The sequence below is a fragment of the Rhipicephalus microplus genome, chromosome 3 (assembly GCF_043290135.1).
Source record: "Rhipicephalus microplus isolate Deutch F79 chromosome 3, USDA_Rmic, whole genome shotgun sequence".
Lineage (NCBI taxonomy): Eukaryota > Metazoa > Arthropoda > Arachnida > Ixodida > Ixodidae > Rhipicephalus > Rhipicephalus microplus.
Genome location: NC_134702.1, coordinates 247,798,877 through 247,815,109, shown reverse-complemented (window position 1 = coordinate 247,815,109; position 16,233 = coordinate 247,798,877). Strand labels below are relative to the sequence as shown.

At 43.9% G+C, this 16,233-nt stretch overlaps 1 protein-coding gene and 1 non-coding gene across 4 annotated transcripts in view; both read right to left on the bottom strand.

The window, feature by feature from the left end:
• The window catches only part of LOC119161150 (rifampicin phosphotransferase), a 586,004-nt gene that overhangs the window by 376,510 nt on the left and 193,261 nt on the right, over positions 1 to 16,233 (bottom strand). For all 3 annotated transcript variants that reach the window (XM_075890885.1, XM_037413539.2, XM_075890884.1), the window contains exon 12: positions 1,533 to 1,651. In XM_075890885.1, the coding sequence (XP_075747000.1) occupies positions 1,533 to 1,651 (119 nt within the window). The remainder of the gene's footprint in view (positions 1 to 1,532; positions 1,652 to 16,233) is intronic.
• On the bottom strand, positions 5,622 to 5,694 carry TRNAT-CGU (transfer RNA threonine (anticodon CGU)). Its single transcript has one exon. It is a non-coding gene; the product is annotated as a tRNA-Thr (tRNA).

Here is a 16,233-nt window from a genome sequence, read left to right as displayed (position 1 = left end):
CCTTATCTCAACATACACGATCCAGGCATAGCTTCATGTAGTAATCAAGGGAAATGCTTGCTTATTCAGCTTTTGGCAACACAACTTAATTCGATGGGGTACATGGAATTGACAGCACGAGTCACGGCGCAGAGTAACCTTGAATAGTTACCTGTATAGCAGTGCAGCAACTCAGCGTATAAGTGCTCGTACCTCTCGGACAGGCCCTTTATACACACAAGCACTTTACTTCTTAAACTTGTAATACACTGGACAGGTTCTTCAACTTTAAGTAAATGTGAAGGGATTTGCCGAAGTGGCTCGATTAATGCGCGCGCAGCAGGATTGTTTCCACTGCTTCGCCAATGATATCTTTTATTCTGACAAGAAGTCTGAGGAGAACCCACTTTCGTCTTCGACGAAGCAGTGTTATCCGACGCTGCAACCAAGAAAATTCAGCACAACGCCAAGCGAAAGTGCCGCTTTGACTGCGTTAGGCATAGCCATTTTCGTTTTTTCAGATCAGTGTCGCCAGCACACGAAGCGTTATATGAAGTTGCGAATAGACCACACCGAGTCACATCTTTAACGACTGTCTTGTCACGCACGCAGTGAGGCAGGTCTATTTATATTGGGCTTGTGGGACAGCACCTTCATTCGCTGTCCGTCTGGGGGCCCCAGACGAGCTTGAATGTATACGTACACATTTTGAAGTACGCGTCTACCTATTACAACAAGATTAGGTGTTTTGCATTGAAATACGTGTACTATTATGCGTACATGTGTTTTGCGTTCGAAACTTCCAGCTAAATAAAACACGCCTAGTGTATTTTAATGTTTATATGCTAAACTGTTATTCAGTTTAGATGGGGTTTTTAGAATAATGCAAAAAATTTAAGATGCGGATTTTCGGGGTGTTGGAGATTTACGAATAGAAATCTGCAATCATTGTCAAATATGCGGGTATGAGAAATAAACTCGCAAAGACACCCCCAAGGTTTCTAGCAAAACTAAATTCAGAATACGAAGAAACCAAATTACGGCCTATGAGCTGAAAAGCCGTGCATCAGTGAATATGCCTGAAATGACAGTGCGTTAAGGCAAGAAAATACTTTGAATGACACCACACTGTAGTGTTTATTTCCTTCCTTTTATGTAGCTATGCTTCGTAAGAAATCGGTTTTTTCTCCTCGTGTAACGAAACGCCTCCTTTGCGTCTTGCAGCGTTCTTCAGAAAAATAAGACTAGGGGTCAGCTGAATTTAGAGGTAGGATACACTGACACGACGCATAATTTTGGTAGATGGGGTGAAAAGGAAATAGCAAAATACGGTTAGCAGAAAACACGAAATGCAAACCGAGAGAGAAATGTCTTTGCGGAACACCACCAAGAGTTGGTTGAACAAATAAGCACACTAGACCCTTTTTGCGACAAAATCACGACTTTGTTATGGAAAAGCACTCATTTCTCCTACTAACCCGTCAAGCTGCCTTAAGTGAGTCGCTTACTCTGCATGGGCGAGCTTTTGACAAATGCGTGATTGGCGTACGTACCTTCGTTCCCTGCTTGGCGAGCAGCCTGAGAGATGCGAGAGAAGCACCCTTGCCCCCGGCCAAAGAGGAGTTGCGGCAAGCGTCATCATCAAGCGACAGCGTGTCCGTGCATCTGGGTGCTGCGGAAGTGGTGACAGCAGGTGGCCTTTGGTTATTCGGCAGAGGCAAGGTTGTTTTGGAGGCGCATTTCTTTAAATATATATGCTATGACCGTTTCGCTTGCTTGTAGGCCAGAGTCTGGCCTTCGTCAGGATTGAGGGTACAGTCTGATCGCACTCACATTTTAATATTTTGAGCGAAAAATGTGAGGGAAAGATTGGGTAATACAAAAAAGTTTAAAAGAACCAGAAAAAAATATGAAAAAGCTGGAGCGCTTCGCTATGCGAGTGGCATCGCAGTTGTGTATTTTTTAGAAGCATTGCGGTAATTGTAGTTTGGTGGCGATCTTTTTAGTGTAGACGGTGGCAGGCTAAGGCTAGGGCTGGCCTGTCACAGAAGCACTATCTTATTTAAATGCGAAGCATTTTTTAGCGAACTTCCGTAACTTTGACCGTATCTATCTATCTATCTATCTATCTATCTATCTATCTATCTATCTATCTATCTATCTATCTATCTATCTATCTATCTATCTATCTATCTATCTAGCCACCCAGAACTTTCAGCTCTCCTGACCTTTTCGATAATAGTATCGATACCAAATTTGACATGGCACAACAGGACTGTATCAAGGACTCATTTTAATAGTCATAGCATGAAAACCGTGACTTGTATCTCATGAATGTCATGATCTACATTTCATGGCCATGCCGCTCTTGCGGTGGTTTCCTTCACATGGCAAGTCACAAATCTGGTATGGTATGGCATGATTGCATGGCGAACACAAGCAAAACATTCTAAAATGAAAATCATGACATGTGTGTCATGTAAAAACTTGACTACATGCCGTGCTCATGAGGCACTGGTGGCCGTTCCGCTGGAGTCACATATACCAAATTTGGTATTACAGTACGTGAATGGATGACGAAGGTACGTTACTGGTGCAAACATGACAATCATGAGATGCGTGTGATGTAACAACATGACTGAATGCACCATCATGATGCGCTGGCGGCCGTCTCGCTAGCTTCACTTATAATGATTTGGGTTTTACAGGACGTCAATCGAATGCTAAGGTATGAATGATACTAGTGCAAACAGGATGACCATGGGATGCGTGTCATGTAACAACATGACTACATGCTGTACTCATGGTGCACTCGCGGCCGTTCCGCTAGCTTTGCATGTACCAAACTTGCTATTACGCAATGCGAACGGACGGCTTAGGTAAATGACGATTCCTAACCTGATATTCACAACATGCGAGTCATGTGACAACATGACTACATGCCACGCTCATGATGCTCTCGTGGCCGTTTTGCAAGCTTCACATATGCCACATTTGGGAATACGTGAGGCCAATGGATGACGAAGGCATGTGACTGGTGCAAACATGATAATGATGAGATGCGTGTCATGTGAGAACATGACTTCATGCCACAGTCGAGGCGCCAAAACATTTTGACGTAACGCGGTGCGCGTGCTCACCGGCGTTCATTTCGTCGCGTCACGCCGGCGTTGCCACGCCAGGTGCCGGTCCTGCCATATACTCGCTGGCGTGCGCCACGCTGCGTTGCTTTGACGCATGCGCAATTCAGCGCGTCCGGTGTCCCTCCGTCACGAAAAGAGGGAGACGACGCAGTTTTTCCTGGGTAAACGGTTACCGTCGGGCCCCACTGAAGGACGCCAGTCGCGCCTGGCGGCAGACTATACAGTACTCGCGTTTTACTAACGTCGCGTCGCTGTGCCCAGCGTGCGCACCCGTCAACGCTACATTGGAGTCTATTGGTCACTTCATGATGCGCTCGCGGCTGTTTTGCTAGCTCCGCATATACCATATTTGCTGTTGCTTGACGTCAGAGGATGATAAAGTATATGACCGGTGCAAACAAGATAATCCTCACACGCGTGTCTTATAAGAACATGAAAACATACCACGCTCATAGCGTGCTCACGGCTGTTTCGCTATATGCACGTATACATATATATATATATATATATATATATATATATATATATAAACTTTGAGAATAGTGCAGCATAGGAAACAAAACAATAAAATATTTATTTATTCCTAACAGTTTCGGCTGGTGGACCAGCCTTCTTCGGTGAATCTAAGTGAAATTTCACTATTTCCTCATGTATTTCATATATATATATATATATATATATATATATATATATATATATATATATATATATATATAGAAAAGAAGTAGATACTTAAGGGCTCATTTTCCCGTGTTTTGACACAATAATATTAAAATATAACAGACAATATTGACAAGAAAAGTATTGGGGAGGTTATAGGACCAAATTGTAATGTAATGGGGAAGAAAGAAAAGTGTGTGAAAAGATAACTTGCCGTGGCCAGGAACCGAACCTGCGACTTTCGCATAACGCGTTCGGTGCTCTACCACTGAGCTACCATGGTGGCTATCCTCCCTGTCACGTTATTGGGTATATATGGGAATTGAAACGTTGGAGTGCTAGTCAGTGCCATTTGTACCCATGGCGGCGAGTGTGGCACACTCTTTTATGAGCCTGTGTGGCGTCACGTAGCACGAGAACTCATTACAAGCTGGCAGCTGACCAATATTCCCTTGTATACAACCTAAGGCACCAAGTCTGCCAGTACGATACCCTCGTTAATGAATGAGGAAAAGAAGTGGATACTTAAAGGCTCGTTTTTCCGTGTATTTACACAATAATTTTCAAATCTAACGGGCAATAATGCCAAGAAAAGTATAGGAGATGTTATTAGACCAAATTGTAAGGTAATGGTGAAGAAAGAACAGTGGGTGAAAAAATAACTTGCCGTGGGCAGGAACTTTGAATTACAGGATATATATATATATATATATATATATATATATATATATATATATATATATATATATATATATATGTGTGTGTGTGTGTGTGTGTGTGTGTGTGTGTGTGTGTGTGTGTGTGTGTGTGTGTGATCTAACAGACAGTATTGCCAAGGAATGTATAGGGGAAGTTATTAGAACCAATGGAATGTAAATAGGAAGAAAGAAAAGTAGGTGAAAAAATAACCAGCCGTGAGCAGGAGTCCCACCTACGACCTTCGAATAACGCGTTCAATGCTCTAACAACTGAGATATCACAGCGGCCTTCCCTCCATCCACAGCGCCATCTAAGGCCTAGCGACGAGTGTGAAACACTCTTTTTAGCGCATGTTTTTATGCGCATCCACTTTTCTGGGTTTATATGTGAATTTAGAAGTATACGAGTGTCAGTCAGCGCCATCTATAAGCCAAGCGACGAATGTGAAACACTCTTTTATGAGCATGTTTGGCGTCACGTAGCACGTGAACTTAATACGAGCGGGCAGCTGATCAATAGTCCCATGTATACAACCTAATGACACCTGTCTGCCAGTACGATACCCTCGTCAATGAATAAGGAAAAGAAGTGTATACATAAGGGCTCATTTTTCCGTGTTCTGACACAATAATAATGAGATCTAACAGAGAGTAATGCTAAGGAATGTATAGGGGAAGTTATTAGAACCAATCGAATGTAAATAAGAACAAAAAAAGTGGGTGAAAACTAACTCACCATGAGGAGGAACCGAACCTGTGACCTTCGAATAGCACGTTCCATGCTCTACCACTGAGCTATCACGGTGGCTATCCCCCCAGCCACTTCATTGGGTTTATATGTGAATTTTAAAGTGAGAGTGTCAGTCAGCGCCACCTCTAGCCATGGCGGTGAGTGTGGCACACTCTTTATCAGGCTCTTCGGCGTCACCTATATATATATATATATATATATATATATATATATATATATATATATATATATATAAGGGAAAGAAGTGTAACCTAAGGGCTCGTTTTTCCGTGTTTTAACACAATATCAAATGAGATATAACAGACAGTAATGCCAAGGAATGTACAGGGGAAGTTATTAAAACCAATGGAATGTAAATAAGAAGAAAGAAAAGTGAATGAAAAAATTACCAACTGTGAGCAGGAATCGAACCTACGACCTTCGAATTACGCGTTCGATGCTCTAACCACTGAGCTATCACAGCGGCCCTCCCTCCATCCACTTTTTTGGGTTTATCTGTGAATTTAGAAGTAGGAGTGACAGTCAGCGCCATCTATAAGCCAAACAACGAGTGTGAAAACACCCTTATGCGCATGTTTGGCGTCACGTAGCACGTGAACTTATTATGAGCGGGCAGCTGATTAATTGTCCCTTTTATACAACCTAAACACACCAAGTCTGCCAGTACGAGACCCTCGTTCAATGAAAATAAGGGAAAGAAGTGTATACCTAAGGGCTCGTTTTTCCGTGTTTTAACACAATAACAAATGAGATATAACAGACAGTAATGCCAAGGAATGTACAGGGGAAGTTATTAAAACCAATGGAATGTAAATAAGAAGAAAGAAAAGTGGATGAAAAAATTACCAACTGTGAACAGGAATCGAACCTACGACCTTCGAATTACGCGTTCGATGCTCTAACCACTGAGCTATCACAGCGGCCCTCTCTCCATCCACTTTTTTGGGTTTATCTGTGAATTTAGAAGTAGGAGTGACAGTCAGCGCCATCTATAAGCCAAACAACGAGTGTGAAAACACCCTTATGCGCATGTTTGGCGTCACGTAGCACGTGAACTTATTATGAGCGGGCAGCTGATTAATTGTCCCTCTTATACAACCTAAACACACCAAGTCTGTCAGTACGAGACCCTCGTTCAATGAAAATAAGGGAAAGAAGTGTATACCTAAGGGCTCGTTTTTCCGTGTTTTAACACAATAATAAATGAGATATAACAGACAGTAACGCCAAGGAATGTACAGGGGAAGTTATTAAAACCAATGGAATGTAAATAAGAAGAAAGAAAAGTGGATGAAAAAATTACTAACTGTGAACAGGAATTGAACCTACGACCTTCGAATTACGCGTTCGATGCTCTAACCACTGAGCTATCACAGCGGCCCTCCCTCCATCCACTTTTTTGGGTTTATCTGTGAATTTAGAAGTAGGAGTGACAGTCAGCGCCATCTATAAGCCAAACAACGAGTGTGAAAACACCCTTATGCGCATGTTTGGCGTCACGTAGCACGTGAACTTATTATGAGCGGGCAGCTGATTAATTGTCCCTCTTATACAACCTAAACACACCAAGTCTGCCAGTACGAGACCCTCGTTCAATGAAAATAAGGGAAAGAAGTGTATACCTAAGGGCTCGTTTTTCCGTGTTTTAACACAATAATAAATGAGATATAACAGACAGTAATGCCAAGGAATGTACAGGGGAAGTTATTAAAACCAATGGAATGTAAATAAGAAGAAAGAAAAGTGGATGAAAAAATTACCAACTGTGAACAGGAATCGAACCTACGACCTTCGAATTACGCGTTCGATGCTCTAACCACTGAGCTATCACAGCGGCCCTCCCTCCATCCACTTTTTTGGGTTTATCTGTGAATTTAGAAGTAGGAGTGACAGTCAGCGCCATCTATAAGCCAAACAACGAGTGTGAAAACACCCTTATGCGCATGTTTGGCGTCACGTAGCACGTGAACTTATTATGAGCGGGCAGCTGATTAATTGTCCCTCTTATACAACCTAAACACACCAAGTCTGCCAGTACGAGACCCTCGTTCAATGAAAATAAGGGAAAGAAGTGTATACCTAAGGGCTCGTTTTTCCGTGTTTTAACACAATAATAAATGAGATATAACAGACAGTAACGCCAAGGAATGTACAGGGGAAGTTATTAAAACCAATGGAATGTAAATAAGAAGAAAGAAAAGTGGATGAAAAAATTACTAACTGTGAACAGGAATTGAACCTACGACCTTCGAATTACGCGTTCGATGCTCTAACCACTGAGCTATCACAGCGGCCCTCCCTCCATCCACTTTTTTGGGTTTATCTGTGAATTTAGAAGTAGGAGTGACAGTCAGCGCCATCTATAAGCCAAACAACGAGTGTGAAAACACCCTTATGCGCATGTTTGGCGTCACGTAGCACGTGAACTTATTATGAGCGGGCAGCTGATTAATTGTCCCTCTTATACAACCTAAACACACCAAGTCTGCCAGTACGAGACCCTCGTTCAATGAAAATAAGGGAAAGAAGTGTATACCTAAGGGCTCGTTTTTCCGTGTTTTAACACAATAATAAATGAGATATAACAGACAGTAATGCCAAGGAATGTACAGGGGAAGTTATTAAAACCAATGGAATGTAAATAAGAAGAAAGAAAAGTGGATGAAAAAATTACCAACTGTGAACAGGAATCGAACCTACGACCTTCGAATTACGCGTTCGATGCTCTAACCACTGAGCTATCACAGCGGCCCTCCCTCCATCCACTTTTTTGGGTTTATCTGTGAATTTAGAAGTAGGAGTGACAGTCAGCGTCATATATATATATATATATATATATATATATATATATATATATATATATATATATATATATATATATATATATATATATAAATATATATATATATATATATATATTGTAACAGCGAGCTGTAATAAGATGGTTTTATTTACAGGAGGTGAACAATGGTCGTTTGCGGCAGCACACTGCGATCGTGATAAGACTCTTCGTCTTCCTCTGCTTCTCCTCTCTACCCTTTTCTAGTCTGTTACATTCCCCCGCAAGCAGACGAAGCCCGTAGGGCGAGTTATGATGCACAAGGAGGGTGGAAAGCTTTCAGGCGAGCCACGTGAGTGAGCTGCGTTCTGCTCGATCGTCGACCATTGGACAAAAGACGAGCTATTACGTAAGTGAGCTGGCTTAGACGCTCCAAAATAACAAATGGGCCTGAATATCGTGACAGAAGCTTTTGACACAATCCACGCTTGCGTTGCGGTGTCCAAAGTAATACCAAGTCACCTTTTTCGAATAAAACTGGTTCGTGACGGTCGTCGTATCGTTCATTCGAACGACGTTGAGAGGCCAGAGTACGAAGACGAGCGATTCGACGGGCTTCTTCCGCGAGGCACAGGGTGTTTGATACAGAGTCTTCATTGTGTAGAATGAAGGGTAAGCAAGTGTCTAGAGGGCTTAGTGGCAACCTTGCGTACAACAAATAAAATGGGCTGAAGTTCGTTGTTTCATGTTTTGCCGTGTTGTACGCGTACGTGATAAAAGGCAGCACTTCATCCCAGTTCTTATGATTGGAAGAAACGTACATGGCAAGCATGTTGGTCAGCGTTCTGTTTGTCCGTTCAACGAGGCCATTCGTCCGTGGATGATACGGTGTGGAATGACGGAACTGTGTCGTGCACATGCGTAGTAATTCTTCAACGGCATCGGCAGTGAACTGGCGGCAACGGTCGCTGATAATAACACGCGGTGGGCCATAGCGAAGGACCACAGAGTGAAGCAAGAAGTCCGCCACGGATGCAGCGGTAGAAGAGGGAATAGCTGTGGTTTCGGCGTACCGCGTAAGATGATCTACGCAGACGATTATCCAGCGCTTCTTATTGTTAGATAAGGAAAATGGACCCATAATGTCAATTCCTACTTCTTCAAAAGGTGTGCTGGGTGGTGTTAACGGCTGAAGGGGACCTGGTGTAGCGGTTGCCGGGCGCTTGTGACGTTGGCACGTCTCGCAGCTAGCGACGTAACGCTTCGTCGTTTCGTACATCTTGGGCCAGTAAAAGCGTTCCTGCGTGCGGTTCAGCGTCCTAATGAAGCCGAAGTGACTGAACGTCGCATCGTCATGCATGGCACGTAAAACTTCGGAGCGAAGGCTCTCGGGGACAACTAGAAGAAAGCGTGCTCCAGGTCTGGAGTAGTTAGTTTTATAGAGCAACTTGTCTCGGACCGTATAGCGACCGCTGTATTGGGAGGCACGTGCGGTGGCAAAAAGAGGATCCAAGTTGAGATCGTTGCGTTGTTCTCTCTGGAAATCAGCCGCGTTGGGGAACGTGCTTGTAACAGCAGCAAGGCAGTCGTCAAAATTCTCAGCATCGCAGTCAGTAGTCGCAAGAGGAATCCGGGAGAGGCAGTCTGCGTCAGCGTGACGACGGCCGCTCTTGTACGACACCGTAAAGTCGTATTCCTGAAGTCGCAGCGCCCAACGTGCGAGGCGGCCAGAGGGGTCACGCAAACCGACCAGCCAGTATAACGAATGGTGATCGGTAATTATCTTAAATGGCCTCCCGTAAAGATAACAACGAATTTTCTGTACAGCGAAAGAGCTGCCAGACATTCCTGTTTCGTAACTGTGTAATTGCGTTCTGATTTGCTCAGGCAACGGCTGGCATATGCCACGACATGCTCTGCGCCATTGTGACGTTGTACAAGCACCGCGCCTACACCGATACCACTAGCGTCCGTGTGGACCTCAGTCGGGCAAGATGGATCGAAGTGACGCAACAGTGGTGCTGACGTTAGTACAAACTTAAGTTGTGAGAATGCGGCGTCACACTCTGGTGTCCAGTTGAAGGTTGCATCCTGTCGCAAGACGTTTGTCAGCGGATACACGATCTCCGCAAATCGTGGAACAAAACGACGAAAATATGAGCATAGGCCGACAAATGAGCGAAGTTCTCGTGCGGGCTGCGGTGATTTAAAAGAGCTCACTGCTTCTATCTTGCGAGGATCGGGTCTGACGTCATCCTTGTCGACCAAGTGCCCCAGCACGAGAGTTTGACGTTCGCCAAAGCGACATTTTTTAGAATTCAGAACCAGCCCGGCTTTTTCATTGCAGTTAAGAACAAGACTGAGACGGTTGTTATGTTCCTCAAACGTACGGCCAAAGATCACAACGTCGTCAAGGTAGCACATGCATATCTCCCATTTTAGACCACGTAATACTGTGTCCATAAATCTTTCAAAGGTGGCTGGAGCATTACAAAGGCCAAAAGGCATGACATTAAATTCAAATAAGCCATCCGGAGTTATGAAAGCAGTCTTTTCTTTGTCGCCGGGTTCCATAGGTATTTGCCAATAACCTGACCGCAAATCAAGCGTTGAAAAATAGGAAGCGGCATGCAAGCAATCTATGACGTCATCAATCCGTGGTAAAGAATATACATCTTTCTTCGTCACAGTGTTTAGACGCCTGTAATCTACGCAGAATCTCCAGGAACCATCCTTTTTCCTGACAAGAATCACCGGGGCTGCCCATGGGCTGGACGACTCTTGCACGACCCCTTTGTTCAGCATGTCCTTTACTTGTTCGGCGATAACTTTGCGCTCAGAGGATGACACTCGGTAGGGCTTTTGGCGGATGGGGTGTGCAGAGCCAGTGTCTATTCTGTGACGAGCGCGGGACGAGGGTAACTGAAGGGGTGCATCTCTATGTTTGAAGTCGAAAGCAGCAACATGCCGGGAAAGGACCTGCACCAGCGCTTGCCGTTCCGTCGTACTGAGAGTCTTGCTGATCATAGCGAGCATTAGATCTTCATTATGGCGAATATCACTAGCAGAGGAAGAGGGGGGGGGGAGGTCCGTAGCTATTGCTGCTATTGAGTTGCATGAGGCTTCATCAAAGAGAGCTTCATCCCGCGAGGAAGCACAACCGGCGTGGCAGAACAGTTCAGCGCCCACAATGTTGCTACTCCTTTCGTCATGCACACGATAGAACAAGGCAGAAGTATGTCCTTCTTAAAACAGTTCTTGCGCAGAGGCCCCACTACGAGGTCAACACAAGCATCATCAACCGCTGTGGAAGAGACTCGAACGGGTGTCAGGCACCAAGATGGTGCTATCACTTTATCACCCACACTAAGTGTGTTCCCGTCTTCTTCGGAAAGCGACGGTAAAAACAAATTGTTTAGTGATATTTCCCCGCTACCACAGTCAACTGAAGCACCGCATTGCTCCAGGAAATCGATACCAAGAATTACATCGTGCGAACAACGAGATAGAACGAGAAATTCCGATACAAATACTTTTCCAGCCAATGAAACACTGACAGCACATACACCAAGAGGATTAAGCCACTCGCCGCCTACACCACGAAAGGTGATTGTATCGTCCCATGAAAACATAACTTTGCGACCTAAGCGGTTTCTGAAGGCGAGGCTCATCACAGACAAAGTCGCCCCAGTGTCAACTAACGCCATCGTCGGTATTCAATCAATCAACACATTCACTTTGTTCTTGATCATCACAATAGGCAGAGGCATATCTTGAAAAGACCGTCCGGCGACCTCACCTCCATTGGCCGCGGATGCTAGTTTCCCGGCGGCCGAGAAGAACGACGCAGAGGAGATGGCGGGCGACGAGAACGGTTGGATGGTGGTGTCAAACTCCGCTCGGATGCTGGCGAATCACTGCGTCTGGTCTCGTGCAAAAAACGGTCCCTTGGAAATAAGTCGGTTGTCCGCAGGTCATATGAAGCACCGGGTCTTAGTGGCGAAGACATGGCTGGTGTCCTTCGTGATTGGCGGTGTTGTTGGCGGCAATACCGAGCAATATGCCCAGTGAAACCACAGTTGTAGCACACGGGAGGGTCACGGTTTATACTGTATTCATCGGAACGAATCCTGGGCCGCTGCTGTTGGCGAGGAAGTTCGTTATCAGGCGAAGAACGGGTTTCTGCCATTCTCTGGAATCCATTGTATTCGTCGTAAGTCGCATCTTGGTAGTAGGGTCGGTACTGTCCTTGCCGCAGCGGGACGTAGTCCGGCTGAGAACCCTGAGTATAAGAATGTGGCTGTGCTCGTGGTGATCGCGCGTCATAGGCAGGGCTTCTATCGTATAGACGTGGCTGATACTGAGGTGTGGCATCAGAATCCTCAAAGCCCTCCGCCACTCGGTGCGAGGAGAATAAAGCAACGTTTCGCTCGAACTCTGGTGGCTGATAGGGAGGATGAGTGCTTGGGCGGTTTGCCACTTGCGCGTACAGGCCGAGTTCTTCACGTACGATCTGCCGGATTGTTGTTGCAAGATCAAGCGCCTGGTTGCTGTCTATGCTCGCGATGGTCGTCACATTGGGCAGCCTGCCGAACTTTGGCGTGATGCGCCTCATCTTTAGTTGCTCAAAATTGCGGCAATGACGAATGACATTGGTGACAGATGTCAAGGTGTCTTTCGCGATGAGGAAACTGTAAACATCCTCGGCCGTTCCTTTTAGAATGTGCCCGACTTTGTCTTCCTCAGACATTCCGGAGTCAATGGTCCTACATAGCTTTATGACTTCCTGAATGTAGGTCCTTCAAGTTTCACCTGGCATTTGAGCGCGTTGCATTAGCGTCTGTTCTGCTCTTTTCTTTATTGTTGTTGGGTCGCCGAAACGCTCTTTGATTTCAGAAACAAATCTGTCCCACGTCGTTAGCGTATCCTCCCGATTCTCGTACCACATTAATGCAGTATCGGTCAGAAAGAACACGACGTACAAAAGCTGAGAAGCGGCATCCCATTTGTTAGCGGCGCTCACCCGTTTGTAATGGATAAGCCAAGCGTCGACGTCTTCATCTGGTCTGCCGGCAAAGGGACGAGCATCTCTCAGTTGTGGAGCCGAACTGGTCGGCGCAGAAGTCGAGAGGGGTCGGTGTTCATTTGCGTTGTGGGACATGTCCAGCCCAGATGGATTCGGTGGAAGTCCAGCAATGCGACGGCTCCGTCGAAGAACTTGCGGTTCACCTTCCGTCTTCGGGTGTCGATTACCCAGCACGTCCACCACAACTGTAACAGCGAGCTGTAATAAGATGGTTTTATTTACAGGAGGTGAACGATGGTCGTTTGCGGCAGCACACTGCGATCGTGCCAAGACTCTTCGTCTTCCTCTGCTTCTCTTCTCTACCCTTTTCTAGTCTGTTACAATATATATATATATATATATATATATATATATATATATATATTTATATATATATACATCTATCTGCTTTCTCGAAGCTACTAACAAGAAGCATTGCTAATCTGTGTTTTGGAAACGCTTTGCTCAGATGCTGCAACCATAAAGTCAAAACGTCCTATGAGTCAGTCTGAGAGGATATCCGCTGCAGGTATATATATATATATATATATATATATATATATATATATATATATATATATATATATATATATATATATATATAGAAAAGAAGTAGATACTGAAGGGCTCATTGTTCCGTGTTTTGACACAATAATATTAAAATATAACGGACAATATTGCCAAGAAAGGTATTGGGGAGGTTATTAGACCAAATTGTAATGTATAAGGGAAGAAAGAAAACTGTGTGAAAAGATAACTTGCTGTGGCCAGGTACCGAACCTGCGACCTTCGCATAACGCGTTCGGTGCTCTACCACTGAGCTACCACGGTGGCTATCCTCCCTGTCACGTTATTGGGTATATATGGGAATTAAAACGTTGGAGTGTTAGTCAGTGCCATTTGTACCCATGGCGGCGAGTGTGGCACACCCTTTTATGAGCCTGTGTGGCGTCACGTAGCACGAGAACTTATTACAAGCTGGCAGCTGACCAATATTCTCTTGTATACAACCTAAGGCCCCAAGTCTGCCAGTACGATACCCTCGTTAATGAATGAGGAAAAGAAGTGGATACTTAAAGGCTCGTTTTTCCGTGTATTTACACAATAATTTTAAAATCTAACGGCAATGGTGCCAAGAAAAGTACAGGAGATTTTATTAGACCAAATTGTAAGGTAATAATGAAAAAAGAACAGTGGGTGAAAAAATAACTTGCCGTGGGCGGGAACTTTGAATAACAAGACTTATATATATATATATATATGTATATATATGTATGTATATATATATATATATATATATATATATATATATTTATATATATATAGATATATATGTGTGTGTGTGTGTGTGTGATCTAACAGACAGTAATGCCAAGGAATGTATAGTGGAATTTATTAGAACCAATGGAATGTAAATAGAAAGAAAGAAATGTGGGTGAAAAAATAACCAGCCGTGAGCAGGAGTCGAACCTACGACCTTCGAATAACTCGTTCAATGCTCTAACAACTTATGCGCATCCACGTTTTTGGGTTTATATGTGAATTTAGAAGTAGGAGTGTCAGTCAGCGCCACCTGTAAGCCAAGCGACGAGTGTGAAACACTCTTTTGTGCGCATGTTTGGCGTCACGTAGCACGTGAACTTATTACGAGCGGGCAGCTGATCGATAGTTCCTTGTATACAACCTAATGACACCAAGTCTGCCAGTACAAGACCATCGTTAATGAATGAGGGAAAAAAGTGTATACCTGAGGGCTCGTTTTTCCGTGTTTTGACACAATAATAATGAGATCTAACAGACAGTAATGCTAAGGAATGTATAGGGGAAGTTATTAGAACCAATCGAATGTAAATAAGAAGAAAGAAAAGTGGGTGAAAACCTTACTCACCATGAGGAGGAACCGAACCTGTGACCTTCGAATAGCACGTTCCATGCTCTACCACTGAGCTATCACGGCGGCTATCCCCCAGCCACTTCATTGGGTTTATATGTGAATTTTAAAGTGAGCGTGTCAGTCAGCGCCACCTCTAGCCATGGTGGCGAGTGTGGCACACTCTTTATCAGGCTCTTCGGCGTCACGTATATATATATATATATATATATATATATATATATATATATATATATATATATATATATATATATATATATATATACATATATATACATCTATCTGCTTCCTCGAAGCTACTAACAAGAACCAATGCTAATCTGTGTTTTGGAAACGCTTTGCTGAGATGCTGCAACCATAAATTCAAAAAAGTCCTATGAGTCAGTCTGAGAGGATATCCGCTGCACGTTTCCCAGAGTCGGTACAGGTGTCGCTGATCATGGGTTCGCTTAAGAGATGCCATTGGGATAGTTGCCTTTGGGAAGCAGCCACTCAACGGGCGAGAAGTAGGAGCAGAGTGGCAATAGTGCCTTTCTGCACAAAACGTCTCATAATCTGAAGAAAACAGCTAGTCAGGTAGGCATCAAAGTAGAGTTCTCAGCACCACAAGAGCTTTACAAGATAAGTTCCTTGACCGACACACTGCAGGCCAGCTGTCAGGTATTCCAAGAACCATCGCGAACATTTCGTAGCTAGTTTACAAAGAGTGGTATATGTGCTTCCGTGTTCATGTGGTCAACGAAAGCACATAGCGATAAATTAAACATCTTAAGCGATAAATTACACAATATATGTGAAAGTTCCATAACGTGAATTGACTTAGCTAATTATGTGCATACTGTTGCATGCGCTCAAATAATTCTTGCTTCTCGGGGTAGTGTGGATATTAATAAAGAATTCATTTTATGCTAGGAAAACGTTTTATTGCTTTGTTAGCAGGTCTTTTTTTTCATAAAGAGCGAACGACAGTGCCGTTTAAATTTTGCATTGCTTTCTCAGCATGCTTATTTTTAAATCTGCCAAAGCCCATAGCATTCATAGTTTCAATAAATATATCGTAGACTTCAATTTTACTAACTTCAACAAAACAACATGCCATTAAAAATTACGACCAATAAAACATTTTTCACATTTTTATATACACTCTGCGCCCAGACTTCCTTGCACACACATTTTACAATCAAGAAAGCGTGTTGCACAATGTGATTTCACTTGCACTCACAGCTTGTCGCATGAGGCCCTTGCGCAAGAATAGGCCCTTGTAGAT